General features: G+C 49.9%; 9 protein-coding genes and 1 non-coding gene across 13 annotated transcripts; 5 read left to right on the top strand and 5 right to left on the bottom strand.

Annotated features, from left to right (window-relative positions):
* Positions 1 to 6,027: 6,027 nt before the first annotated feature.
* Positions 6,028 to 7,082, bottom strand: NCU09970 (hypothetical protein; the record flags this gene model as incomplete). The annotated part of the gene is made up of 4 exons (XM_952995.1): positions 6,028 to 6,224; positions 6,342 to 6,456; positions 6,620 to 6,914; positions 7,069 to 7,082. 4 exons carry the CDS (start codon positions 7,080 to 7,082, stop codon positions 6,028 to 6,030), a joined length of 621 nt encoding a protein of 206 aa, XP_958088.1.
* On the top strand, positions 6,658 to 8,837 carry NCU09971 (hypothetical protein). The gene is made up of 4 exons (XM_952996.2): positions 6,658 to 7,119; positions 7,181 to 7,540; positions 7,597 to 7,676; positions 7,737 to 8,837. The coding sequence occupies exons 1-4, from the start codon at positions 7,081 to 7,083 to the stop codon at positions 8,656 to 8,658; spliced, it is 1,401 nt and encodes a 466-aa protein (XP_958089.2). The 5' UTR covers positions 6,658 to 7,080; the 3' UTR covers positions 8,659 to 8,837.
* A 153-nt stretch (positions 8,838 to 8,990) lies between these two features.
* NCU15020 lies at positions 8,991 to 9,082 on the bottom strand. The gene has a single exon. It is a non-coding gene; the product is annotated as a tRNA-His (tRNA).
* A 354-nt stretch (positions 9,083 to 9,436) lies between these two features.
* On the bottom strand, positions 9,437 to 11,190 carry NCU09972 (hypothetical protein). The gene is made up of 2 exons (XM_952997.2): positions 10,680 to 11,190; positions 9,437 to 10,592 (listed from the first exon to the last, which is right to left on the bottom strand). The coding sequence occupies exons 1-2, from the start codon at positions 10,981 to 10,983 to the stop codon at positions 9,802 to 9,804; spliced, it is 1,095 nt and encodes a 364-aa protein (XP_958090.1). The 5' UTR covers positions 10,984 to 11,190; the 3' UTR covers positions 9,437 to 9,801.
* A 457-nt stretch (positions 11,191 to 11,647) lies between these two features.
* Positions 11,648 to 12,588, top strand: NCU09973 (hypothetical protein). Its single transcript, XM_952998.2, has 2 exons — positions 11,648 to 11,747; positions 11,818 to 12,588. Exons 1-2 carry the CDS (start codon positions 11,739 to 11,741, stop codon positions 12,337 to 12,339), a joined length of 531 nt encoding a protein of 176 aa, XP_958091.1. The 5' UTR covers positions 11,648 to 11,738; the 3' UTR covers positions 12,340 to 12,588.
* NCU09974 lies at positions 12,567 to 16,247 on the bottom strand. 2 transcript variants are annotated; one of them, XM_011394987.1, is made up of 7 exons: positions 16,194 to 16,247; positions 15,741 to 16,054; positions 15,401 to 15,424; positions 14,668 to 15,310; positions 14,292 to 14,590; positions 13,494 to 14,206; positions 12,567 to 13,420 (listed from the first exon to the last, which is right to left on the bottom strand). In XM_011394987.1, exons 2-7 carry the CDS (start codon positions 15,828 to 15,830, stop codon positions 12,847 to 12,849), a joined length of 2,343 nt encoding a protein of 780 aa, XP_011393289.1. In that variant the 5' UTR covers positions 15,831 to 16,054; positions 16,194 to 16,247; the 3' UTR covers positions 12,567 to 12,846. The 2 variants fall into 2 exon arrangements, with proteins under 2 accessions (XP_011393289.1, XP_011393288.1); XM_011394986.1 differs by lacking the exons at positions 15,741 to 16,054; positions 16,194 to 16,247 and having other exon boundaries at positions 15,397 to 15,668.
* A 178-nt stretch (positions 16,248 to 16,425) lies between these two features.
* Positions 16,426 to 21,580, top strand: NCU09975 (multidrug resistance protein 3; the record flags this gene model as incomplete). Of its 3 annotated transcripts, XM_011394988.1 has the most annotated exons (11): positions 16,465 to 17,153; positions 17,210 to 17,397; positions 17,464 to 17,518; positions 17,577 to 18,605; positions 18,662 to 18,817; positions 18,864 to 19,443; positions 19,505 to 19,680; positions 19,738 to 20,267; positions 20,327 to 20,442; positions 20,496 to 20,689; positions 20,762 to 21,580. In XM_011394988.1, the coding sequence occupies 11 exons, from the start codon at positions 16,989 to 16,991 to the stop codon at positions 21,470 to 21,472; spliced, it is 3,900 nt and encodes a 1,299-aa protein (XP_011393290.1). In that variant the 3' UTR covers positions 21,473 to 21,580. The 3 variants fall into 3 exon arrangements, with proteins under 3 accessions (XP_011393292.1, XP_011393290.1, XP_011393291.1); XM_011394990.1 differs by having other exon boundaries at positions 16,426 to 17,153; positions 19,738 to 20,442; XM_011394989.1 differs by having other exon boundaries at positions 16,989 to 17,153; positions 19,505 to 20,267.
* Positions 21,581 to 22,109: 529 nt separating this feature from the next.
* NCU09976 (rhamnogalacturonan acetylesterase) lies at positions 22,110 to 23,009 on the top strand (the record flags this gene model as incomplete). Its single annotated transcript, XM_953001.1, has 2 exons — positions 22,110 to 22,257; positions 22,348 to 23,009. 2 exons carry the CDS (start codon positions 22,110 to 22,112, stop codon positions 23,007 to 23,009), a joined length of 810 nt encoding a protein of 269 aa, XP_958094.1.
* A 61-nt stretch (positions 23,010 to 23,070) lies between these two features.
* Positions 23,071 to 24,559, bottom strand: NCU09977 (hypothetical protein; the record flags this gene model as incomplete). Its single annotated transcript, XM_953002.2, has 3 exons — positions 23,071 to 23,505; positions 23,638 to 23,889; positions 24,317 to 24,559. The coding sequence occupies 3 exons, from the start codon at positions 24,557 to 24,559 to the stop codon at positions 23,071 to 23,073; spliced, it is 930 nt and encodes a 309-aa protein (XP_958095.2).
* Positions 24,560 to 24,866: 307 nt separating this feature from the next.
* Positions 24,867 to 27,556, top strand: NCU09978 (hypothetical protein). Its single transcript, XM_953003.3, has 6 exons — positions 24,867 to 25,567; positions 25,649 to 25,855; positions 25,950 to 26,312; positions 26,411 to 26,799; positions 26,906 to 26,969; positions 27,085 to 27,556. The coding sequence occupies exons 1-6, from the start codon at positions 25,125 to 25,127 to the stop codon at positions 27,356 to 27,358; spliced, it is 1,740 nt and encodes a 579-aa protein (XP_958096.3). The 5' UTR covers positions 24,867 to 25,124; the 3' UTR covers positions 27,359 to 27,556.
* The last annotated feature ends 154 nt before the right edge of the window (positions 27,557 to 27,710 follow it).

The following is a 27,710-nucleotide window of genomic DNA, read 5'->3' on the forward strand; positions in this document are numbered from 1 at the left end:
TATCTAAACTTTTTATAAATAAAGGTTCGCCTTTCTAATAAATAAGAGCCTATTAAACATTTATATTCTTAATAATATTATTCGTTTCCTCTTTCCTAACTCTTTAATCCCCTTTAAGCCTTCAGATATATCTTAATTTAAAGGTTCGCTATTTCCCTACTAGGTAATATCGGCTTCGGGGACTGCTATTTCAACCGCCTCCTTCGGGGTAGTAGAGTTTACTATAATTCTAATTTACTATCTATTGGAGTTGCCGTTGCCCCTATTACTATTATTACTATTGTTACTAGAATTAGTATTACTAATAATTTTAGGCCTACCTCTATAATTAACTTAACTATAGTATCTATAGGCTTAATAGCCGGGTTTACCGTATTTAATATACTATTTAGTTATAAAACGGGCTTGGATAATTTCTGGGTCGATTTTATTTATTTTAATATAGTTAATTTCTATAGCTTCGGGGTTTCGATACTTATTATTACTACTATTACCGCCTCCTCCATTATTATTATTACTACTACTAGCCTAACCGCCGTTATTATAGAAAGTAGTATTATTAAATAACTTAGATAAACTGCAGTATAATTTTACCTATCCCTCCCAATTATTATAATTAAAAGTATTATACTAGTAAAATATTATAATATAGAAGTCCTTATTAACCTTATCCTTCAATATACGGACCTTCGTAGTTATATTATAGCTATACTTATCTACTAATATAGTAAATTATACTTTAAAGTTAATAAAATTAATAAATTTACTATTAAAACCCGCGCCCTACCTCAATTAGGCTATAGCTTTCTTAAAAATAATAATAATATTACCTTATTAGAAATAGGAGGCCAAATAATCTAGGAACCCCTAATTAATAAGCTAATCCTAAGCTACCGAGTAATAGGGGTTATTTAAAATCTTTTTTATACTTATAATAATAGTGACTCTAACTTCACTACCTAAGTAGCCTATCGTATAAAGGAGCTTAATCTTTTTATCTATAAAATTATAACTATTAATTTCCTAATAAATACGAATAGTTATAGATTAAATAATAAATTAATTATAGTACTTAAATATATCCTTCTCTTCGCCCATAAACTACTCGGAATCCTTAATTAAATTACAATAGTAAACGTAAGTATCGGTAATTAAGGCGGGGACGAAATAATAATATTCTCCTAGGCCGACAAAATAGTTACTAGGATTACTACTATTACCGCTAGGACCTCTAGGACCGCTAGGGCCTTTAAATTTATTAAATCCTTTACCGCTAAATCCTCTGCTTATTCTAAACTTTTAACTAGTAAATTCGCCGGCTCCTCCTATACTACTAATACCGAACCCGCTAATACTAATACTATTAATAGTAATTCCTCTTATACTATTACTATTAGTATAGCGAAAACCTCCTACTCCTTCCTTAGAAACTTCCTCTTCAATATTATAAATATCCGAATTACTATCGGCGTTGTTTATACGTACGAAGAATTTAAGATTCTTAATAGTCGCCGCTAATTTAATTGCACTAAATTAAGCCTCGATTTAAGCGTTTCTAAACTTTTACTTAATATAATTAAATTCCTCGTAAAGGATTTTAGTTCGGTTGGCCTCGGTAAGGGTTTCCTTATAATTAATATTTATCTCTTTGAACATATTATTTTAGGATTAAGATATAATTAATGAATTAATATATTATTACTCCACTACTATAATATTACGTTCCTTCTAAATAATAATAGTACGTAAGGAATTGTTATTTAATTATAGGGAAATAATATTCTTCTATAGGACTATATTCTCCTTAATAATACTATTATATTTTTACTATTACTAATTAACTTAAATAGCCTATTAAGCCTTAAGGCTCTCAAATATAGTAACGTAAGTCTTAAATCCTTCTACCTCCTTCTTAAATATAATTACTAATTTATCCTTTATTTCTATAATAGTATTAACCTTATTATTAAAATCCTTAAATTTAGCGTTAAAATAATAAAGTAGTTTTATAACCTCCTTAAAATCCCTAGCCTTCTTAGCGAAGTCTTTAGGGATTAAGAGGCTAATTGCTTCCTCTTTATAAATGTACTAGAACTAATCGAAGCTCTTCAATAGTATTAAGAATACCTTACGCAAGTCAATTTAACTCTATTAGGATTATAGTTGGTTACCGGGATTAGATATCTCGTTGTAGTTCTAAACGATAATAAATAAAAAGATACTAATTAATTGTACTTACAATTCTAAAATTATCGTAGTACTTAAACGAAATTCTCGTTTTGTATCGACCGATATTGAGTATATTTTAATTAATTGCTAGCGACTATATTAATTGGCTAAATATAATTTTATAAAGACTAAATTACCGCGGTAGTTTCGTACTACTTTTAGTCTATCCGAAATTATTTATTACACGTTAATACGATGGTTAGGTATAATAAAATATTACGGGTTGCGAGTAAATACTAAACTAAGACTTTAATTGTTGTGCGAGGAATAGGAAGAGAATCCTATGCGCGTACGAGAACTATGTAGGGCACGCTGTGGGTCTAATACACGGACCACAGCACGTGTGTACGTGACTGCTGTACTGCACCCAGATAGCTGCAAGCTGGCTGCACTACTGTAGTGTAGCACCTATTTATATATAGGAACATGGTAGTAATGCCTGTGACAATACTACTAAGAGGGATTTAAGTATTTAGTTCCCCTCGCCGTAACCCCCGTATATTTACTAGAACTAAATTGGGTAGTCCTTATATAATTACAATTCGGTTCGTTTAGTCTATTTCTACTTAAGTTTCTCACCGTTCGGTCTGCTACCGGGTATATATAATTCTTATAAATTTAAAATATAAAATATACGTTTTATAAAGCGTACTATAGGTATTTAAATAAAAGTTAGTAATAGGTTTATTCTAATAATAAATAGTATAATATAAAATTTAGGAGTTATTTATAGGTTTTCACAACCTTCCTCTATATAATAAGCGATTAATATTAGGGTTTATAAAATTTATAGCGGCCGTACGGCTACGTCGGGGAAGTATATAAAACGTTTTACTATTAATATTTTAATTAATCTTTATACAAAAAGTATACGAAAGCGCGAAAAGGGCTATACGGGAATATACTAATAGGAAAACCGCAAAACTCAAATAGTACTAACAATTCTTTTACGGGTGAAAAGGGGGTTTTCAGTCCGTGCGTTATAATTTGGGTAGTGCGTGCAGGATTTTACGTAGGGAGCGCCCGCGAAAGATACTAACACCCTACCCTTGTAGTTGACCCGCCCAGCTACTGTAAGTATATACCAGAGACGTGAAGAGCTTGACCCTTGATCGATAGGTATCGCATGGCCATAGCCCATAGGCGGCTCGGCGGGTGCTGTGTATGCACCATGGTCACGGTTACACAACCGACGACCCAGTGAAGTGCTTGACATGCGAGTGGGTCGGAGGATCGCTGCCAGGGCCTGTTCCCGAAGGCTCTGGCTAGGCCAGTAAAGACGACAGGGTCTGGAAAGCGTCGCGGACCCCGAAAGACCGATTACAGTAAAAACCCTTGCAGATTTTTACCCCCCCCCCCCCCCCTTTTGCCAAAACCCCCCTTAAAAACCCCCTTTCGCTAAGAAATTTGGCTACCGGAATCATTGGCAAAGGCAGAGGTTTTCACTGTACCGGGTATCTGAGGTCACAAGAAACACGACAAGTGTTCGCCTTTTACTTCTTAGCGACATTGCATGTGTTTCGATGTACCAGCTGGTGTATGTGCTGAGAATTGTTCCAAATCTCGTGGTACTTCCAGAGGCGACGCGCTGGGAGATGTGTGCTTATTACATAGGTAGATTGACGGTCCGTGTGTGGGTGTGGTAAAATTGCAATATCCGCAGTCTTTATTAATCCGGTTTGAGAGCTAGACCGAATCCGTAAGACTATCAGTTGATGAGTTGATAGTATCACTCTCCTACCGCCGCGGGTTGCTGTTGTCCCCAGCACGCCGGGGCAGCAATGGCCCCAAATAGAGCAGCGAGCATATGTCGGATTCAAGGGTAATGGAGACATGATGTTATAGGTGCCCTATTATTAATAGCTCTGGCGGGAGAATTTGACAAGCCAAAATTCTCAAAAGGGCATTGTCATCCAACAAAAATGCTGGTACACAGTACGTACCTTGATCAAGGGTCGTTGAGTGGCCCAGCCCAGCAGAGACCTGAATGACACTACTCAATGACGAGAATCTTCATGTAACTAGGTCCCTGGCTATCAGTCGAACTGTACAGAGGACTGAAGGGCTGGCGAGCAAGCATTGGTTACTTGGCGGCCAAGATACATCTTATTGCTGAGCTGCTCCAAATCATTATCTCCTTTTGCTCGTGGAACCTGGTGCAAAAAACTTGTGAATGAACTTGAGGTCCGAGGGCATGAAGAGAAACCGGCAGTGGAGTACGTATGATAGCCAGATAGCACTTGAAAGGGGAAGGAGTCTGATTTGCCTTCAGTTTGCGAGGTCGTCTGCAAAGAGCGGATGTTCGAAGGAGAGTGGTAGCTCTGTTCGGGACCGATATCCAGAGTGAGGCCCAGGCCTAGCATCCGGATGGTCCGGGCGGGAGCCGTCCGAGCGGAGGATTCCGACGCCGATCATGCTCGCCAGAGGAGAGGGTCCAAGAACCAACCTAGGTGATGCGGCACAGAATGGAGGAAAGGCTGCTGCGCTCAACCGATACTCCCGTCTGTCGAGGAGATGTACGCTGTGCGGTGGTGAGAGACACAGCCTGAAGCCCCAGGTGAGCAGGCGCACGGTGTTCGCAATCCGCTAAACCCCAAAAGGTAGCGACTTACGTGCAGCTGCCTGGTGGGACGTGCAATTGACCAATCAGGAAGCAAATCTGCTTAGCCCGCCAACCGTCAACGTCGTCTCCTCAAGTCGTTTTCGAGTCTGCCGTCGACAACTTCCCGCTCTTTTCCCGCTTCCTTCCATTCTCTCCCTCGAACTGGAGCGACATCATCATCCTCACCATTGACTCGGCAGCTTCTCATACACGTGCGTGCCGCCTAGAGTGTTTTTACTAGCAATCCAATAGGATCCTACACATACCTTGCTCCTCGTGAACAACCATTCTGAATCTACGTCAACATGGGATCGACGCCACACTCCATTCCAGCTCCTGGCTTGGTTCCTGGATAGTACTGCTCACAGGCGTCGCATTTGGCACGGATACTCAAGTCTTGCAATCCTAGAACGGTCCTAGTGGTTGCAGCGCTTTGGCTAGATCAATTAAATCCCAGCCGACCCCAACACGGCTGACCTTCATGCACCTATCACGGCCAATCGACCCTGATTCGGTTACTCTTCCCGGATTCGAAGCAGCGACCTGAGCACGTCCAATCTCGAACCGGTGAAATCTCCCTGACATTGAGAAACCTTCAACGTCCGCCAATCGGGGGCAGATTCAGGCCTTCCTGTTGGCCTCCGTCCGAGACGTGTACGCTAACGAAAGTCTCAGACTCGGCCCATCAAGGCAAAACGCTAGACGTGTGTGTCGTACGGCCTTTGAGCACCTTGTTCCTCTTGCTCGTTCTCATCTTCTTCTAGAACATTGCCTTTGTAATCCCCGAGCCATCACCATTTTTCAACCAGCCGGTCGTGTCATTGCCACACATCCAGCACTGTGTCATTGACGGCATTGTTATCTTGGATCGATCCGGTGTTGCCTACGGGGGGTTCTATCTTGCACTATACGATCTGAGGTGGCACGGCGAAAATAAACTGAACCTGTTTTCTTATGTGTTTGTTTGATGGATATGCTGAACCTGTGTCTATCTTTCCAAGTTCAGAAGACATGGCTGGTCCCTCGCTTCAGTCACGTCAGGTCTTCGTAAGAGCTAATGCTTTGCCATTGTTCTGGATCACTCAAGCTAATTCGAAAGCAGAAATCTACCCAGCTCTTGTCGCTGTTCCATGTCTACCGATCCACCCTTTACCCGGTGACACTTTTGTAGTGAACAACAAGGGAGGGTGCCAACTTCAAGCAGCTATAACCGTGTTTGATGCGGCCATGCAGTCCCGATACTGGAGTTCAGTGGATGGCACAATGTCTTGACCTGCCGAGGCAGCTTGTGCAATTCGTCCCCGCCAATCATGGAGGTTACTGCGGCCCTGACACCGCCAGCCCCCATACCATCTGGCACGCCTCGTTGAGTAGCTTCCGTGTTGGGTCATGCCTGTCATTTGTTGGTAATTCAGGGTATTCCACCACTTTACCGTTTGGGATCAGTAGTCTTGATGTGAGTCAAGGATGGCATGTCTTGACTGTCAACTTTCTGTCCGCCAAGACACACTACTGTCGAAGAGATGGCCGTGATGGGATGGCCAACCCACTGACTCAAGAGCTTGGTGCGCCAACGACGTCTTATCAAGACGCAGCGTGAGGTACGCCAACAGAGTATGGTAGCTCTTCAGGGTATCAGACATACGAGCGGCAGGGCATCGTATGCGCCCCGTGCTAATCCTTCCCACCAGATTACGCACAATAACAGCCCCTTGAAGTGTCACATCAATGCTCATTCTAACTGGCTCAGCCCAGTAAGTAGCTCCAACTTCATGCTTGAAAACGCACCTCATTATTGCTAAGGGCATGGCAGTCAGGCGCCTCGCTGTCCCTACACCCTGCCACAAGCGAGTGATTATACATCAAAGGCGCCGGGCGGGCGATAGCATACTTGAACTTCCATATATGGTGCGCACAAGCCAACATGCGCGAAAGCGGGCTGTCGAACCGAGCAAGAACTGCTAGAACCAAGCCAACGCCATAAGAGCCAACCTTGACCATGACCGGGGCCCAAAAAAAGCTCCCCGTGGCGGGGGCCACTGTGTAGGATGACAAGGAGGGGGTCTTGAAGTCATCCACCAATCTCTACCGTGAATAACAATCATGAAATTCCGTGTCGGTATTCAGCCCGGTCTACGGGTCATCTTTTCCTCTTCGTCTTTCTCTATTTTTGTCTCGTTCCTGTTCATTAACCTTGGCAGAGAATCCAGAAAATCTTATCACAAGTCGCAACTCACCTCCCTGGCGTCATGGACGTTCGATCTGGACCGCACCATACGGAACCGGAGGTGTGTTTTCATACTTTTTTTTTTTTTTATCAAACTTCCAACACATCTAACAGTTGAGCAGATGGCGTATCTCCCTTTATCCCTCGACAGGGAACAATCTGATGGGCTGCGCTTTAAACAACTTCTCACAACACTCCAAGACTCCGCCCTCGGCATTCAACACTATTCCGGACCTGAACAATATTCCAGCGTACAGACCTTTAGGGAGGCCTTGGAACAGACTGAAAACGCCATCGCGTCTCTCGCGGCGACCAATCAACAGCTATACGAGGAAATTGAACGTCTGAAAATGACCAATAAGGAAACGGAAGCGACAGAGTTGAAGAAGAAACTTGCACAACTCAACGAAGAGTTGACCATGTGGCGAAGGGCAGGCACTCTAAGATGCAGGAGTAAGCCGTGTCAGGAAGTATTTATGACAGTGAGTCCATCGGGTCATTAGGGTGGCTGAATCATGTCGAGTGTTGATGAAAGTAGTTCCAAGCCCTGAAGAATCACGAAAAGTGTGTCCACAACATAGGGGCAGAGAGATTCTCTTGCCCGTATTGCAGCAAAACGTAAGTCATGCAGAGACTCCGCCAAGCATTCAATTTGTTCCTGGTCACTAACAACCGCAGATACGTAAAAAAGCCATCGTTCGACGAGCACCTACGGCGCTGTGAGGCGACAGTTACGAACCAAAATCATTTCGATATAGTGCCAGCCGTTATATCGCCCCTAAGTCAAGCAGTCTATACAACATCTGCAAACCAGACAAATTCATTCGGTAATACACCGAGTTATCATTCGTTGACGGGCGCGTCGTTATCTCCTCCTACAGTCCAAATGACCCCTTCTTCACAGCTGGAATTTCAGTTCCAGCCCAACGACTCGATTGCGACATTCTCATCTTCACAGCTTGGACCTGGAATAGACAACGCAGGCGCCTTCGCTCCGGAATTACACATAAGTTCGGCCGAAGGGTACTCCCCAGGGGAGTCCACACCCCCACCACACTACATCTTATCGCCTACCGATCAACGAACCACTTGCTCCATTCCAATGTTTACAGAACCTGCCTGGCGCCCTGAAGGATCACTGGATCATCAATATCAACTGCCCCTTGCCCCAGTGACGACTCAGGTGTCAGAAGAAGCGTCAAGAGCGTTGCATTTTCTCCGACCGGGTCAGATAACGCTCTCGAGAAGGCAGAGCGCCCCGGCTTGTTCTTTACCTCTGATGCCAGGAGAGAATCCGCCTTTTCGTCTTAATGGACCGCCTCCGCCATTGCCATCACATTTATCAGTGGCTGTGGCGTCGCCGCCGCCGCCGCCTGCTAGCCTTGGCTACACCGAGCAGCAGGCGCTGAGTCTAACGGAGGAACAGCCTCAAATGACGTTCCACCGTGTGGGCGACAAGAAGAAGGGGCGGATTCAAATCGCCCAGAGCAACATCATACAGCATAACACGTGCTTCACCAGCGGTGCGGAAACACGGAGCTATGGCGCTGCGGGAGGATGGTCGAATATGAATTATGCCAACACTGGGTTCGGTATGTGAGGCAACTAGCATAGCAGTTTTGTCATATAATTTTGGGACATCGAAGCGTACAGGCGTTGGAAAGCTTCCAGGGACCGAGGGACTTGACTGGTCATTGATCTCTAACTATCATTTGCTTCTTTAATCCAAGTAGGCCTTATCTTACTAGTCACCAACACCTTCGAATCCTCTATTCTTTTTGGGATTACTTTTTTTATTTCTGCTGGGCGATCTACAACCAAGTTACTTGCATTTAGACCTCCCAAAACTATGTAAGAGAAAAAAAATCAGAAAGCAGAAGGATGGTGCCAAAAGACAACCAGCCGGCAAGGCTGAAAATGGAAAAAAAAGGTTGGGATTGCCAGGAATCGAACCTGGGTCCTCTCGGATCGTTGTATGTCAAATTGACCACAACGAGAAGTACTGACCACTATACTACAATCCCTGTTATTGATAGGGACGGCTAATGAGGCAAAGCCTACGTATGGGAGAGCAGGAGTGCGGAAAGGTTATGCTGTACCTCCCGCCCTTGACAGTAACCTAAGATAGGTGTCTGTATGTGCGCGATAGGCGATTGCAACAAGGATTGGGGATACCCCTACCTCTAGCGCATAGAAGCTTGGAAACACCGAACAGATCTTGAGCGGTAACCTCGCCAACACTCCTGTATGACATTGAGCGCGTATCAATTCAGGTTGGGTGCCTAACGATGGAACTCTTTACTCAGACTGCAACTAATGGAACGACGTTGGATCTGCAGGAACGAGAACAGACAGTCAAGCAGTGTTCAGACGAAAGGCAAGAGAACTGAATGCAATTCTATATGTAGCATACCGACAAGCAGCAGCATGTAGAGTACCTCACGCAGAGCCGATGCCATCATGTTCATGTCTTGGTACGTATCATCTAAGCGTCAACCATGCATGCTATTTACAAAATCATAAAACCTAATATGTAATCTTAAACGCCAAAACGGGTTTTGAATGCACCGCCGTGTCGGCCATGTGTCTCGGGCGCGCGTGCATTGCGCTGCACCATGTCCATTCCATCTCATCTTTCGAAAACCTCAATTGAATGCCTTGTCATCCCCTTCAGTTCATCCCATCCCATCCCATCCCATCCCATCCCATTCCACATCCCGTATGTCATCCCAAGCCGCTTGTTCTAAAACAACGGCACCTTGTCATACAACCCATCATAAACCTTTCCCACCCACCCAAGCGTCTCCCCTCCCCTCGCAACCACTCCCAGTCCACCAGCCGCCCACACCGCCGTCGCCGCGGCTGCCACGGCATTGATCCAAATCAGCCTCCTCCTCCGCTTCCGCCTTGCCTTCCTATCCACCTCCGGCACGCCCGTGTGTCTCTCCAACACCCAGCCAGCGCCCTGCGACACACCAAACCACTTTGCCCATCCCCACACCATGTGTCCGCACCCGATCCCCAGGAGCGCGGCGTAAGCCGCCCACGACGTCCACGCATGTCGCACAAACCCGTGAGCAACGTACGCAAGACCAATGTTGGCCGAGTCTCCCTCTACCACAAGCGGCAGACCGCGGTTCATGAAGGCGTGCGCGGCCACCACTGCCGTAAATCCATACCCGCTGAGCGCAATCCAGCTGAGGCGCGGCCAGCCGCTGCGCAAGAAGCGCGCGGTCGGTTTGGTGATCCCCAGGCCCATATGTGTCTTTTCGTCGCCGGCGCCGTAGTAGCGTCGGAGATTCTCGCGGCGGCGGAGTAGGCGAGCCAGCAGACCGGCGCCAACGTGCGCGACGATGGGAAGAGCGACGAGTAAGGGCTCGGAGAGGGGCGTTTGGTAAATCTCGCGTGCGAGAAGGAGGTAGGATTCGGAGGCCGGGACGGAGCGCGCGAGGAGAGGGATGACGGAGGTTGTGGCGAGGTGTAGGGAGGCGAAGAGGGAGAAGGTGTAAGAAGAGTAGCGTTGGATGCGGGTTACTAGAGGAGGGGGATATTAGCTGAAAGAGCCGGAATTTACCCCAGGGGTGGGAGAAGTGGCAGTCCGAGGGGAGGAGATGTTCTTACAGTAATATATCGCTCCATGACCGCTACCGCTTAAGCCAAGTGGTGTCATATTGTTTAGACCTACACCTCCGGCTGCCCCTCCTGATCCGGATGACTTGAGAGAATGTATCGAGTTTGCTAGGGAGCCGCCTTCGGCGGCGTCTTCCGAGGGCGAGGCATCTCTTGTTGGGTCAAAGTCGGGACCGTCATCTTGGTAAAGGTCTTGTATCGGCTCTGGGTCGAGTTGTACAAGCGAGATAAAGGTCTCTTGCGACGCCTTGTGACTTAGTTGGTGGTCCCGAGGGTCCAGGCCGTGAGGATCCATGACTGGACTGGCTATGGTTGGAAGTGTCGGGTTGCGCCAGTCTCTCGCAACCGTTCCTTGTTCGTTCGTCCTTCTTAAGAATGTTTTCCTTCCAATTCGTCTCTTCCGATGCTGTTTGTGATCCAAATTGGGATTTCAGGAGACCTGGGCAGGTTTGTCGTCAGGAATCATACAAGGCCTGGAAAGCTAGATGGGTTGGAGGGTTTCGGCCGGGGGTTCTTTAGGTGCGTAAGTACTGGCGCATTTGTTGAGTGACCTGGAGCAAGGGTGGGTCCGCACTGGCTCACCTGGCAGCCGTTGGGGTCCTCAAGTGGATCCCTCGCTGGTCAAGCATCAAGTACCTGCTCTATGTACGCAGTCCATGTAGGTACCTCTAGGTAGCTTGGAGGTCCCGCCAACGTAAGGACAGTAGGTAAGGTATCCTCTAAACCGCCTGGTGCAGTGGGGATTGGCGGTGTGGTGGAGTTTCTGTGTGGGGATAGCTTCCCCACGTTTCCTTGCTGTCCGTCAAACTTGCATTAAACCAACTGCTGTGATTCGTGCCGTCGGCAGTTCTTGGTCTTTTGGGTGTGACCTCGCACGCAGGCGCGCATCATCTCGAGTTGCAACTTTACGTCTGTTCACTTCCCACAAACCATACCAAAGTCCAACACGCACCGAATCTGAAAACATCATAATTGACATCCCGAGAGTCGTATATTGACATTAACGCAAAAAAATCCCACTTGATAGGTCTTGTTTACATTACCGTTAATATGCCTCCAGTAAGTCGTCATATAGCCATGGCTCCCCACGTGATCCTGATGGCGATATGTTAACTATCCCCTCAAACAGCGCCACCAAACCCTCCCACCAGCTCAAACTTCCTCCGCCCGCGAAGCCCTCCAATCTTTCTACTGCCAGCTATGCCAAAAGGGATACAGTCGTATGAACGACTATGAAGCCCATCTCTCCTCCTACGACCACAGCCATAAGCAGCGCCTTAAGGATATGAAGCAGATGGTGCGGGATCCCCAAGCTGCCGCACGTGCTAGGAGACAGGAGCAAAAAAATGAGGGCGTCATCTCCATCAAGCTTGGAGAAGCTGCGGCTGGCGGTGCTGGTGCTGCTGGGGGCGGCGGCGGTGGATTCAAGAAGGGCGGGTTTAAAAAGTCAGGGTTTAAGAGCGCCTTTGTTCCCGTTGGGGAGAATAAATTGGCTACATCAGAGACTGCTGCACCGGCTCCAGGAACAAGCGGTGATACAGCGCCAGATGGCCAGCCAGGGATTAAGAGGGCACCGAGAAGCGAACTGGTTGAGAGCGACACCGAAGACGAGGGATACGAGGTTTACGATCCTAGGAAACCGACTGATTGAGCGGGAAATGTCATTGGAGGATATCAGTTTTACCCAAGTGTGCTGGAAAGGGACTGCGCCTGCAACCAACAGCAATCCGACCAACAGATATGCAGTAGCCATCGACGGGTTCTGGGGCGAATTTACCTAGTGTAACTATGCTCCGGGATCCAACGAAGAAGATCCTAAGGTGAGAATAGCGCAAAGATAGTTCGACTAAAGCGTATTTGCTTACTTACCAACCTTAGCCGACATTACTTTCTAGCGAATAGTACTAAATCTCCTAATTTTCATTGGACTACACGGGAATGAGGCCTATCGGCTTTGAACGCCAAATTCGCTATTACAGAAGGATCGAATTTTTGCGCCATCCTCTCGTCGAGTCAACTCTGCCGAAACTACCGCCCAACTCCAGCACGCAAAAAACAGGAGCACAGAGACCACCAAGATAAATGACGAATGGGAAACAGAAAGCCGCCGGATATTTTTGCAAGACACAACACATCTGTCGCCCACCAGTTCTCTACTTCAAGGACCCCCGGTCATAGTCGTCCAAATCCTCGGCTCAAACCCCGATAAATCCTCCTCCACCAAGTTCATGATATGCCGATGGCCAGAAAACCAGTTTCCAAGCTGCGCTGTTTGCGTCGCATCGATAAGGCCAGCGGGCACATCTGCATTGAAGACACTGGGTGTGACGACAGTAGCAGCGCCTGGTGCCGCCATGCCGCCATGTTGGTGTTGTCGCTGCTGATGGGCAGGGTTCGAACAGGAGGTTGCATGCGGTTGCTGTTGCTGCTGATCATGGAGGAGTTGCTGAGGCATGAACCCGAGCTGACTGAGGTACATGTCGAAATCATGACCGACCAACATCATGTCTTGGTCCTGCTGTTGCTGTGCCTTGGTCTCGACGTAGAGGCGTGCGACGTGGCAGAGGACCTGACAGACGCGATTGAACTTGTCGATAGCCTCGGATATGCTGCAGACGGTGGAGAGGGAGGCGACAAAGTGATCCATGCGGTCGAGATCCTGCATGTTGGATGTCTCAATGACATGGCAGAAAAGGACGATGAAGGGAATGAACGGGGCGTAAAGAATCGTCCTGTTGGTTATTGGTGTTTTGTTAGAGCTGGGACCTCACAATTCGTATATTTCTTGGGCTTGTTAGCACTTACCAGTGAAGATACCCAACCTTCGTGAAATGGCTCAACCCAGGAATCTGCATGCATTCCAAATGGACCTCGACAGCCCGCCGCGCCGCTTCGATGCACTCCGGGTTGAAGGTGCTACCGAACCCAGGAGCGGCAGGAATGGCGCGGTATATCAGACACAGCGATGCCCAGTACGTGACCTCGTCCGACCGCAGCATCAGTGTCACCGTGAACCCATCCCTCTTTCCGGAATCAGCAAGCTTGCCCGTCTCGCGCGCATGGCGGATCAGCTCGTCGTTTTCCCTCGCTATCCCTTTAATGGCCTCGACTAGCTGGCGCGCGCTCTCGATGCGCTGTTCGGGTGGTCGTGACAGGGCCGCGATGGAGTACAGCTGCTCATATGCTTTGCCCATGACCTCGGCGTGCTCGATCCACAGGTTGAGCATCTCCTTCCAAAAGTCGGCAACGTTGATGGTCCGACCCATGCGTTTTGGGATGGCGATGTCGTAATCTTGGATCATGGAGGAGCGGCCGAAGCGGAGGGAGAGGCCCTTGTCTAGCATGTAGGCGAACCAGAAGAGCGCGGACTTGGTGTCGTTGGAAACGTCGTCGTTGGCGGAAGCGCCTGAGATGGTGGTGGGAAGGCGGTGGTAGCCAAGGGTTTGGCAGATCATGACTGCTGAGGAGTTGAGTTGCCAGGCGAGGGTGAAGCGGGAGGCTTCGACGGCGTAGGAAGCCTAGGCGGAAGAGCTGGGTTAGCGACCCCGTGTTATGTCACGGACAAGAGAGGGATTTTTGGAGTGACAGTGAGAGAAAACTTACAGCCAGCAACAATGCTTCGATACTCTCCTTTCTTGCCGGCATGAACAGAGGTAATGCCATCAGGGCCGTCTCGAGATTGTCTCGGCACAGGTTACGGTATTCGAGCAGCTTTTCGGCCTGATGAGCCTCGTCCGCCCTTGTGGCCTTCTCTTGGAAGAGGTAGAACAGACCGGCATTGACAACGATGAAGGTCGCCAAGCTGTAATCTTCCGTAGCGAAGTATACCCTGCGACAGCAGTCGACAAAGTCATCTACCGCGATGAATGTGCACATCAATGTGAATGTTTCTGGCAGCTCATCTGTAAAGGAGAAATTTTTTTCTTCGAGTTAGCTACACCTTTCCTCACCAAGCAAAGCAGGTTCCATGTTTCCGTACTCTTGATGTCCCGGAGAATGCCCACCACCACCGGGCTCGGGGGCATAGGCAGCTCACGCGTGCCGCCCCTAGGCATCGGCTTCGCGTTAGGAAACCTCGAGTCCTGGTTAGTTCGCTTACGGTTCTGCATGCACACAATCTGCCGGAGGGACGACAGGGCCGACTCCATGCTTGGGCTGAGCGACGTCTGCGTCACGGCGTTTTCGAGGAACTCGCTGGCGAAGACGGTCTGGGCCGTCATGGAAGAGTTGCCCTCGAAGGCCGAGTCCATCTCGTCGTCGTTGTCACCATCGCCGTCAAGGGGTATCTCGCCCCGGTCGGGATCACCGACTATGTCGCTAATGATGGCCACCGGGGGTTCGCTGGAGGGTGAAACATTGTTGTTGTGATTGTTGTTGGCGCCGGCACCAGCGAGAGAGGATTCAGACGATGGGCTGCGGGATTGCGAGATGACCACTAGCTCACGAAGCATCTTTTCGATGCCGGTGAGCCGGGTTCCGAAGTGGTCAATCTTGCGCTCATATTGCGCGGAGATGAGAACTCGCTGTCGTTGTTCCTTGGGCTTCTGGCCTACTCCGGACGAGCTGCATGACCGGTTTGCTGTCCTACAATTTGAGCACGGTGACTCTTTGTCACAACGGATCTATGTAGTTAAGGGAAGGAAGGGCTTGGTTAGAAATCCCAGGACCAGTTGCACCATTGGTGAGAGTATTATGGCCTTGGACCTACCTACCTTGCGGAGCCGGCATTGATCGCACTGTTGTTAGATCGGCGTAAGTCAGTAAGACGCAGCTGCATTCGTGCATTCGATGTAGCATTGCTGGGTAGGAGATTCCCAAAGGGATGACATGGAAAAAGGGAATAAGATGTGCAGAAGTAAGATGCCTTGAGTTGGAAAGCCCAAAGCGTATGCGGGTGCGGGTCGAGTACGGGTCGGGCACCGCGGGCACCACACCGGGATCCGTAAGGCCAGACTCGGACCGGAGCGGGCCCCGTCATGCAGACTTGTAGGTCTTCGGCATGCCGGACGGGAAACGTGGGACTTTGCGGGATCCGAAACAGAAATGACTTACTGCTCTTTTTAGTCCTGCCCCCGGGCTGAGCCCAGCTGTGTTTCCCTCGGCCGCCTCCCTCTCGCCACTAGCCTCTCGTTCTGTGTCCATGTGTGTTGTATGGTTCCTTCAAGGTTGTGCTGATGCAAAGGACCGGGACGGTTGTAGTGGTGGTCCGTTACTGTACGGGTAGTGCAAACCGGAGTTTAGGTGGCCTGGGCTTGCGTCGCCAAGGAACTGATGTTCATATTAAACGCAGGCCAAAGCCAGTTGACACAAAACCTATCGCCCGAACCTCAAGGATGGGTGCGTGACAAAAGAACGACGGAAGAGATCTGGCGCAATGTGGGAAAAAAGGACGATATTAGCATTGACAACTTGACAACTAAGGCACCCGAGGCAGTGCAGACAGATGCCCTGCTGTTGTAGACTGCTGTGGCTCTGAGGGTATACACTACTTAGTAGAATACCTACAGTTGAGGTTATGTGGAGCCTCGTATTGTGCTGAAATGACAGGACTGCTGAGGCTGTGAGAAAGCAATGAGAAGCTGCTGTGAGACTTGCTGAGTCTTCCATTCGTCTCGACTTGCGACTATTCACCTAATGCTTGGCATCGCGGCCCGCGGATCCCGTCTCTGTCCGGGGACGTTGCCCCACTTTACTCGAACTACAGTGCTACACTTCAATCTCATCGATTCGAGACTGCTGCAACCTACTTGGACCTTCAACAACTCAACAACCTCCCCTCATCCGCCACGGTGCCGTGCTTTGATTCGTTGTCACTCGTCTTGGTTGTGCTGATCTCTTGGGTGACTGTCTATGGACTGCACGCGGATGTGGAGTTTGATCGGTCATCGCTGCCGTATTCACTATGATTCACCACGGCATGTTACCATAAGGTGTGCAAGGGGCCTTTCGGACGCCATGATATGGCTCGCTTCCATTGTGCGGAACGCTCTTTTCCTGGGCCTGAATGGACATTTCAATTGGCGGAAACGACCCTGCGCCTTGGCTATCTCGGCTTGATCCTTCTGCTTTTCTCTCTCCCCTGTAAATCGTTTGAGTTGGCGATCAACACCATGATGCTGCAAAACTCGACCACCAGCATGTGCCAAGGGACGGCAGGTTGATATCAAGTTGCCATCGATGAATGGATGCTTCTCGCCTGACTATATATATACCGGTCAGAGTCGTGTTCAGGTGTGACATAGCAAACAGACGGGTGTGGGTTTGGAGACAGAGAGCAATACGTCATCGCAGACGAACAAGATGGCCGTGGTCGAAGAATTACCTTCAAGCACCTCGGCGACGGACAATGGCAGAAAAGCAGGCAATGCCATCGTACCAATTCCCAACTGCGGCGCGGCTCAAAAGGAAGACGAGACCCCTCATGTATCAGACAGATGCGAAGATGGGAGCCTCAAGAGTTACTTTGTGAGTGATGCGTCCAAACAATCCAAGACATGTGTTGACACCTTTAAACTTTTCAGAGAATCTTCAGGTACACAGACCACATCGGTTGGTGGACACATGCAGCAGCCCTGACTTGCATGATAGCGTCTGGTGTTCTTCTTCCCTTGATGGACCTTGTCTTTGGCAAATTTGTCACAGTCTTCAACAATTTCATAGCCGGCAAAGCGACCCCCGCAGAGTTTCGTTCCAGCCTCAATAACTACACGTACGTTTCTATCCGTTGCGGTTTGACCCCTGAAACAGGGTGCTGAGAAAATCTTTGGACTTCCAGACTATACTTTGTCTATCTCTTCATCGCCAAACTTGTCCTCGTATACATCTGGACTGTAAGAATTCCTCCCATGTGGGATTTCATCTTGATCAGCCACTTACATACATCCCAAGACCCTTGCCTCCACCAACGCCATCAGGATCACACGGTCTCTTCGGATCGACTTCCTCAAACAAACAATACGCCAGGAAGTTGCCTTCTTCGACCTGCCCGAGGCCGGATCCATCTCCAGCCATCTTACGACCAACGCCAACCTCGTCAATCAGGGGATATCGGAGAAGCTGGGCCTCGCCATCCAAGCTATTGCAACCTTCTTCGCTGCCTTTGTTGTCGCCTTTGCGGTACAATGGAAGTTGACCCTCATCACCATCTGCATCGTGCCCGTCATCGTCATCGTAACCGGCATCTGCATGGGCATCGACGCGAAACAGGAAAACGAGATTATGATCATTCACTCCGGAGCAGCAAAGCTAGCCGAGGAGGTGTTTGCGAGTGTCAAAACTGCTCATGCCTTTTGGGCCTTCCCCAAGCTGTCCGGCAAATATGCAGCTATCCTTGATGAGGCCAAAGCGGTCGGTGCCCGGAAGAGTCCGAACTACGCCGTCTTGTTCTCCGTGGAATTCTTTTGCGTGTACGCTGGATATGGCCTCGCTTTCTGGCAGGGTATCAGGATGTATAAGGAGGGAGAGGTGTCTGAGCCGGGACAAATTGTCACTGTTATCTTTGCTGTGCTGCTGGCAGCCCAGGCACTCACTCAAATCGCTCCTCAATCGGTCGTCATTTCGAAGGCTGCCGCTGCCGCACATCAGATGTTTCAGGTCATCGACCGCAAGTCAAAGATCGACTCTTTGTCGGAGGAAGGCATCAAACCAGCTGAATGTCGAGGTGATATCGAACTCCAGGATGTCGTATTTGCTTACCCTTCGAGACCGAACATCAAAGTGTTGCAAAACTTCAGCCTTACGATTCCAGCAAACAAAACGACGGCAATCGTTGGATATAGCGGATCAGGCAAAAGTTCCATATTAGGCCTACTGGAGCGCTGGGGTTGTCCCGAAAGCGGTACTATCACACTGGATGGTCGAAAAATAGAAGAGTACAATCTTCAGTGGCTTCGAACCAAGGTCCGACTTGTTCAGCAGGTAAGCATGCAGGCTTGTTCCTTCACAAGCCCTTTCCCAGCTGACACCATCAATAGGAACCGGTCATGCTCGAAGGCACCGTCTTTCAGAATGTTGTGAATGGGTTAGCCGGAACATCCATGGCTGATCTGAGCGACGAAGAGAAGCAGCGGCTCGTTGAAGATGCGTGCCGCGCGGCGTATGCTCACGAATTCATAGAGAAACTACCAGAGGTATGTGACATCACCCTGCCTCGCCGATCATACCTAACTCTGTCAGGGCTATCAAACGCAAATCGGCCAGAGAGGCTCCATGTTGTCAGGGGGCCAAAAGCAAAGGCTCGCCATCGCCAGGAGCGTCATTGCGAACCCACAAATCCTCTTACTCGATGAAGCTACAAGTGCCCTCGACCCTAACGCTGAGCAGATTGTTCAGAAAGCACTCAACAACGTTGCTGTCGGGAGAACCATGATCGTCATTGCCCATAGACTCTCCACCATTCGAAATGCGGACAACATTGTTGTCATGTCCAACGGTCGTCTTATCGAGCAGGGTACCCATGACCAACTCGTTGCCCTGGGGGGCACCTATTCACACCTTGTTCGAATACAACGTCTCGGACAAGAACCTGACGATGATGACGAACCCCAAAAGGACACCAGAGCTGAAATTGGAGGAGCTGCGATAGCTAACACCACGTCGAACGTAGTTGAGACTGTTCCTGACGCGAGTGCCATGGAAGAAGGGGCTGCAAAGAAAGACGACATCAACCTCTTGAGATGCTTGTTCATCCTCATGCAAGAACAAAGAGTACTCTGGCCTGCCTTTTGCTGGGTGGGTATTTGCTGTCTCGCGGGAGGTAAGATCCATGGCATCCACCTTCTCATCGGAATTCACGAACACTGACAGCCAAAATCCAGGGGCTACATATCCCGCTCTTGCCATCATCTTCTCCCGAATAATGGACGCTTTCGCCCTTGAGGGTGACAAAATGGTTGAACGAGGCAACTTCTTTTCTCTCATGTTCTTTATCGTAGCCCTTGGCAACTTGGTTGCCTACGCGGTGCTCGGTTGGTTCTGCAACGTTATCGCCCAGGTTTGTCCCCATTGTCCTACCGTCGTCGTATTGATGAGGACTGATGTTTATCTCCAGCAAATGGTCCGCTTCTATCGGTACACAATCTTCGACTGCGTCGTCCGGCAGGACATGACCTTCTTCGACATGCCAGGTAACTCTCCAGGCGCTTTGGTGTCTCATTTATCCAAGGAACCGGAAAGTCTGCATGAGCTTCTCTCCATGAACATGGGCGTCATCGCAATCGTGGTGGTCAACTTGCTCTCAAGCTGCATTCTTGCCGTTGTGATTGGGTGGAAACTTGGGCTCACCCTCGTCTTTGGCGCTTTACCACCCCTTGTCTTTTCAGGATATCTGAGAATTCGCTTGGAGATCAAGCTCGATGATGATACTGCGGACAGGTTTGCGGATAGCACTGGCATTGCTTCTGAGGCTATCATGGCCATTCGAACTATCTCGTCACTGGCTATGGAACGGCAGATTCTTGACAGATATGAGAATAATCTGCGCTCTATTGCGGCAACGTCGGTCAAGAGTCTCACCTGGACGATGGTTTGGTACGCTCTGAGCCAATCGATCTCCTTCCTGTCGATGGCATTGGGTTTTTGGTAAATATTTTCATTTTTACTTGGCATGACAGGTTCAAGCCAGCTCACATCGTGGTTAGGTACGGCGGCCGATTGGTTTCATTTGGAGAGTACACCGTTACTCAATTCTACACAGTGTTCATCGCCGTCATTTTTTCCGGCGAAGCAGCGGCCACATTCTTTACTTACACAACAAGTGAGTCTCACCAATTGATGTCCACATTTTGTACCCGTCTAATTTTGGAATAGGCATTACCAAGGCGCAGCACGCCGCAAACTTCATCTTCCGGCTCAGGGACTCGGTTCGTTCCGAAAACAAGGACGATAACCCACCAGATGCCGAAAAACGTAGCAACGGCGCCGTTTCCATAGACTGCCAAGCTCTAGAATTCTCATACCCTCTCCGTCCCAGCGCTCGAGTCCTCAAAGGAGTCTCCATCAACGTATGTACAGCCCCAAACCTGATTATCTGGCCGAATTTTGTTTGCGTACTAACATTAGTGGCAACACATCAGATCCCACCGGGTCAGTTTGTCGCCTTGGTAGGGGCGTCCGGCTCGGGCAAAAGCAGCTTAATCTCTGTCTTTGAGCGATTCTATGATCCTTCCAGCGGCACCGTTTTCTTCGACGGCGAAGACTACCAAAAAATCCACCTCGGCCGCTACCGCGCCAACATTGCGCTAGTCCAGCAAGAGCCCGTTCTTTACCAGGGATCAATAAGAGAAAACATTGCCATGGGCGTTCTTGACGCGACTGTGTCGGACGAGCAAATCCTCGAGGCCTGTCGCCAGGCCAACATCGACTCCTTCATTGCCTCGTTGCCCGAAGGCCTAGCTACCCCCTGCGGATCTCAGGGCCTGCAGTTCTCTGGCGGGCAGAGGCAAAGAATCGCTATTGCGCGCGCGCTGGTTAGGAAGCCGAGATTGCTGTTGCTGGACGAAGCGACCAGTGCGTTGGATACGGAGTCGGAGCGGGTGGTGCAGGCTGCTTTGGATGCTGCTGCAAAGGGCGAAGGTGGAGCAGATGGAGATGGAATTGAGGGAAATGCAAAGGGGAGAAAGCGGACAACGGTGGCTGTGGCTCATCGGCTGTCAACTATAAAGGGCGCGGATAAGATCTTTGTGTTTTCGTACGGAAGGATTGCGGAGGCGGGGACGCATGAGGAGTTGTTGGGGATGAGGGGGATGTATTATGAGATGTGTTTGGGACAGTCTTTGGATAGATGAAGATGCCGTATGCTTGTCATGCATGTTATACATGTCTCTACATATATAACGAGCGACTTAAGATAGATTTTAGTTTCGAGTTCCGTCAAATTTCTTTTTCTTCGCCCGTCATCGGCCCACAATTCCCGGGCGTCTTGTATGTTTCGGGTCATCTCCGTCCGTGGACCGAAACAATGACAGACTTTGCGTAGTGTTTCCGCATTTGTGTAACCTCTACTTTCCCCCTTGATGCTACTGTCGCGTCCGATAATTCTTCCGAACGGATCGATTGCAATATGCCACCATTTAAGAACCAGTATGTGTTTCATCCTCCCTGTTTAACCGATTCCCCACACTCCAGGGGAGACGATGCCTTATTCGAGCGCGTGGCACATACCTGGCTTCTTTTTAACCGACCAGAAACGACATTAGGAGGTTTTCTTGGGAGGACGCCGTCGTTTCGCACGTGAAAGAGTCGCATTTTCCTGAGGCACGGTACCATTGTCGATTGGCACCTGGATCTCACAGCAGAACTCACCTTCGAATTGTATAAATAACCATACGATTACCCTCCAGCCATCGAGACGCTCTCCTCGCTTGACACCCATACCGTGACCAGCGTTTTGTGTGTGCTCAACCCTCAACCCTTCCATCCACCATGCGATTTTCGTCCACGGCATTGATCGCCAGCCTCGCTGCTGCGAGTGTTGATGCGCGGAGCGTGAATCCCTGCGATAAGCGGGCAACACCTACTGTTTACCTTGCCGGTGACAGCACTACGGCCAAGACCGGGGGTCTTCTCATGGGTAAGTTAGCCACCTAATCCAATTCTTTTTCCTGCTTTTCCAATTTTCAAAAGACCCAGCGTCCTAACAACCTCTTCTCCCCTGACACAGGATGGGGTGAATACCTTCCCCCCCTCCTCAACGGCATCACCGTCGTCAACAAAGCCGTCCCCGGCCGTTCCGCCCGGTCCTACACCAACGAAGGCCGCTTCACCGAGCTTGCCAACCTGGTCACCGCTGGCGACATCGTCGTCATCGAGTTCGGCCACAACGACGGCGGCTCTCCTAGGTCGGCCTCCGACAACGGCCGCTCCGACTGTCCCGGCACCGGCTCCGAAGTTTGTGTCTCAGGTAAAACGGGCGAAAAAGTTTACACGTTCAATCACTACGTCGAAACCGCCGCAAGGGCGATCATTGCCAAGGGCGCCTCCGTCATCTTTAGCTCCCAGACACCTAACAACCTGTGGGAGGGAGGCAGTTATGGCGGGTATGGAACCCCCGTGAGGTTCGTGGAGTATGCAAGCCTCGCGGCGAAGAATCTTGCGGGAACGGGGAAAGCCAGCTTCGTGGATCACTATCAGGCTGTGGCGAATATGTATTTGAAGCTGGGGAACGCGAAGACGAACAGCCTGTATCCCAGCGATCATACGCATACCAGCCCGGAGGGAGCGGATCTCGTGGCGAAGGCGTTTGCGCAGGCGGTCAAGTTGGCGTGGAACGGGACGACGCCGTTGAAGGGATATTTGAAGGCGGGGAATCCTACTGTCTTCTAAAGAATGAGAGGTGAGCACTAGAAAGCCTGGTTAATTGAAGTCGTCTTTAAGTTCTTTTAATTCATCTCCCTGCCGTTACACCAACGAAGCGGACCGTTCCGATGAACATGATGTGCATTTCACCATCGCTATCGACCATCATGGCAGAAATTGTGGACGCCAGTTGGGCGGGTGTGAATGTATCCTTGTCGACACCCTTGGCAACGCCAGCGGCCACCAGGCAAAGACTATGTTGGATTTGATCACCGTAAAAGGGCATAGAGACCATTGGATCACCATGGAACAGGGCCTCGTTGGCCGACGATGGCCCGGCATGGGTCACACACAGGGTGGTGGACGGATGATCCAAGACTGCCCTCTGGGGGGCGCATATCGGACGAGATAGATCTGGTCGTAGAGGCGATCTCACATGGAGGCATGCTCGCTGGTTAGGCAACGAAACTTGGGTACCGGGCTCGCCGGGAATCCAGAAATGGGGGGCCATGAGCCACGGCATCTACGGCCACATGGAGGCGAGCGGGATGCAGCAATGCTGAGCAACATCGCGAGCAGCTTCGACCTGATAGTCGGAAAAGATGAAGTCAGGGCGGCTGACGTGGGCGACGACGTGGAGCAGACGGCGCTAGACCTCGGGCCACCAAGAGTTGTAGAACTTTTCGCACTCAATCATCTCATGGTTGTCCCATCTGCTGAACTTGTCGTTAAGCTGCCGATCCTCGCTGGGTGTGACGGCACGGCCGACCAGGTGGACGGTTGAGACAAAAGGGTATGCCGCAACAAGGTCGGCACGCCCTCGAGAGTCGTGAACTCGATGACATGGCCTCGAGCGGCAAGAGTGCGGCAGATTTCCAGAATTGGAGCTGTTATTCGCCGTGGTTAGCTATCATATTGAGCAGGCAGCATGGAATGGAGGGAAAAGGTTTCCATGGCTGGAAGTTGTTTGGATGTTTGGGCCGAGATGCAAGAAGCTAAGGACTGGGCGACGAAGCGACTCGCCGATAACAAAGAAACAAAAAGCTGACAGGGGGATCTTTAGTGGCGCTGATCGGCCATGCCGTAGTGCCGAATAGGTGTCACCCTTTCTTTCCATTTTGTGGCCCAACTTCCCCAGGGCAGAAGCAGTGGAAGAACAGGAGAAGAATGACGGGAATGGAAGAAGCAACGTCGGAAACATGGAAGCATCCAATGTAGAGGTACCTAGAGGTAGACACCCCCCACCTAAACCATGCACTGCCCTGGAGCACTGAAGGGCTGAGCTAGGATCGGGCCGGTCAGTGGAGGCTTCCTGGGCCACGCGCTAAACTTACCCGAATTAGTGGATCCGCCAACCGTGACCACCACCAGAATCCTGCGAGGGGGGTGCGGATCAAACGAAGTGCGACGGAGCTATGGACGCTGTGCCGGTTAATGATGAGGTGTTGTTCGGGCGAGAAGTAATGTTCTGGGGCTATTCTTCCCGGGCCTCGATAGTCGGATAGACATTGAAGAACAGGAAGGGGAAAGAGGTGCCTGACCATATGGTTACCATCTGGGCTTATTCTAGCCGCCATTGGCTTCATGTAGGGTCCAGTAACCTACCTTTATGCTCTACCTACCTACCTACTAGTAGGCATGTACACGTTCAAGTACCCACACTGCCTACCTAGGTAAGTTACACTCCTCCCTATCAAAGTAAGTATACTCAGTAGGTAGCTCACATGTATATTGATGTTCCACTCGCTCACACATTGCTAAGCTCATATGTAATAGTCGTAATTTAAGAATTCATACCCCCTACTACGTCGTGGCCGCCCTTCCGGTATCTATGTACGGGTATCATGGAAAGGTACGTACCGGGCTGTCCATCCCTTGCAAGAACGCTGCTTATTCGCTATCTTCTCCTTGGATCGTTGTGTGTCTGGACCCAAGCCACTTACAGCACTACTGGTCTTGGGGCGCTGTTTGCCTAGGTAGACGGGAGGTAGAGGCATTTCCTGCTGATGTTCCTGACTGGAATGAGTTCCTTCCGTCGTTTTGACATCAGACGCCGGCGTTTTCTCCAACGGTTCAATCTCATAGCTCATACCGTACACATTACATACACTCACTCGACCTGTTCACTACCAATTTCTCACCATGCTCTCCAAAGGCGATCCATCAAACCGGCTGGATTCGAAAGCACCGCTGCAGAACTCAGCACCAACAGTAACGTCGTCACCTTCTATCCATGAACACAACCTCGACGGTGTCAGTCCTGGGTGCGAGCAGCCGCGCGAGGGCCCCTTCATGTCCGGGTGGAGAAAACACGTCTTGACTTTTGGCATGTGGATAGCTCTCTTCCTGTCGACACTCGAGACTACCATCGTGAGCACCTCGCTCGTGTCCATCACGAACACGCTCAACGGCTTTAACCTACGCGATTGGGTTGTCACCGCCTACCTCATCACATATACGGGCTTTCTGGTTATATATGCCAAACTCGGCGATGTCTTCGGGCGAAAGACCATGTACCTCCTTGGTCTCGGCATCTTCATCATTTTCTCATGTCTTTGTGGTGCCTCCACCAATATCGTCGAACTGCAAGTTGTCACCGCCCGGGCCCCCTTTCCAAGCTAGAGGTAGTGGCTGACTTGCTGACCGCCGCCACCACTATAAAATAGTATCATCTTCAGGGCCTTTCAAGGGATGGGTGCTTCCGGTATATATTGCATGACCATCGTGATAGCGCCGACTCTGGTTCCCAAGGCCGAGTTTGGCAGATACATCGCCATCGTCTCAACCGTTTTCGCACTTGCAAGCATTCTCGGACCCCTCTTGGGTGGTGTAGTGAGCGCAAACGGCAGCTGGCGCTGGGTGTTCTTTCTCAAGTATGAGCTTCTCATCTCCTTCGGTTTCGAGACAACAATGTGTCTTTGCGTGTGCCCGGCGCTAACCAACGGAAAATCATCTCACGAGTTTCAGTGGCCCAGCCGGAGGTCTAGCATTTTTTCTTCTGGCATGGCTCCTCCCAGGTTCCGATAAAAACAACCAAAACCCACAGCAACCTCTTCTTGCCTTGCTGCGCAGCAAGGTTACTTCCTCTAACCTGAGCAGGGTCGACTTCGCTGGCGCAGTCCTCCTTCTCGCGTCGTCTATGCTCTTAGTGTTTTCGCTCGAGAGTGGCGGAACAAGGTATCCCTGGAGCAGCCCAACCGTCATATCGACACTTGTTCTTTCCTTCGTAACAGGCGCCCTCTTTTTCATCTGGGAACGGTCGAAATGGGTCAAGGAGCCGGTCTTCTCGCCCCGTTTGCTCAAAGGTCGGTTGATGCCGGCCATGCTCGCGTATGTTGTGCCACTTTTTGCTTTTACTCATCGGCACCTCCTTCTCTACACTGACTGATTGATCACTCACTTACTCTCTCTTGCCTTTTGGCAAACAGTTCCTCTTTCTTCATCGGCTTCCCCTTCACAGCTATCGTCGTCAACATCCCCCAAAGTCTGCAAGCCGTTTACGGATATTCTCCCCAAAAAGCCGGAATTGCTCTTCTGCCACTGCTCCTCTTGTCGCCTGTAGCGACCGCCGTGTCTGGGTATCTGACATCTAGCCGGAACATTCCGCCGGTCTATGTCATTCTTGTGGGGTCGGTTTTCCAGCTCATTGGCGTAGGCCTGACCTGCTTGCTTCCGACCCTGCCCATTAAGGGCGCAGACGACGCTCATGTTCCCGCGAGCCAGTACGGCTTTGAAGCGATCATGGGCATTGGCTTTGGCTCGACTCTGAGTACGATCTTGACATTGGCGCCTTTGGTGGTGGATTCTACGGATCTTCGTAAGTTCTCTCTTGTCTCCCCCATTTACATTCGTACACCAGGGTGGCTCTCTGCCCGTTGATTAATCGTGGCGGTAACTGACCTCAAACGTGTAATCACACACAGCCGTAATGATGGGTGCTCTCACCCAAGTCCGTGTCCTCGGGGGAACAATTTCCCTCGCAGTTTGGTACGTTTCCATTCCAGCTCCACACTACTTACACCATTCTTCGCACTTCGTTACATTCCACCACGACATGTAAACCTAGGCGTCCTAACTGAAACACAATTCTTTAACTGCACAGCTCAACCCTACTCAACAACCACGTCGAAAGCAGGCTCCCGAGTCTTTTGGATCCTTCACGCGTCACGGAGATATCCGAATCCCTTTCTGCGATCCAAAACCTCCCATCAGAAGAGCAGATTGCTGTCAGGAGTATCTATGCAGAAGGATATAACAAGCAAAACATATTGCTGACTGCTTTCTCTGGCATTGCGTTTATCTCTTGCTTGTTGCTGTGGGAGAGACCTCCTAGAAGACCAACGTCCACACCTGCGGAAGTAGCTTCCAAGTCCTAGTTAGCCAAGTTTGAATGGACGATGAAGGCGGCGAGGCGGCGAGGCGGCGAGATAACAACAGTCAGATTTGCGACGGTGACGAGGATGTTGTTGTAAAGTGCAGCGTGTCAAGCATAACTCATTGTTGAACATCGGACATACTCAACTCATACAACCAAACGCTATGTTATGTTACACAGATTGTCTTCCATTTACCAACCCAAAATACAGGCAAGCCGCATGTGGTCTTTGAAATTTCTGTAACCGCATCTAAAATTGGGACAAGCAGCAGCCGCAGTCGTTGCTTCAGATAACCTCCACCTTGACATACACTGCGGCGGGCTGCGCAACACCCTTTGCCGACCTTCCATCC

This window comes from Neurospora crassa, linkage group I (genome assembly GCF_000182925.2).
Source record: "Neurospora crassa OR74A linkage group I, whole genome shotgun sequence".
Lineage (NCBI taxonomy): Eukaryota > Fungi > Ascomycota > Sordariomycetes > Sordariales > Sordariaceae > Neurospora > Neurospora crassa.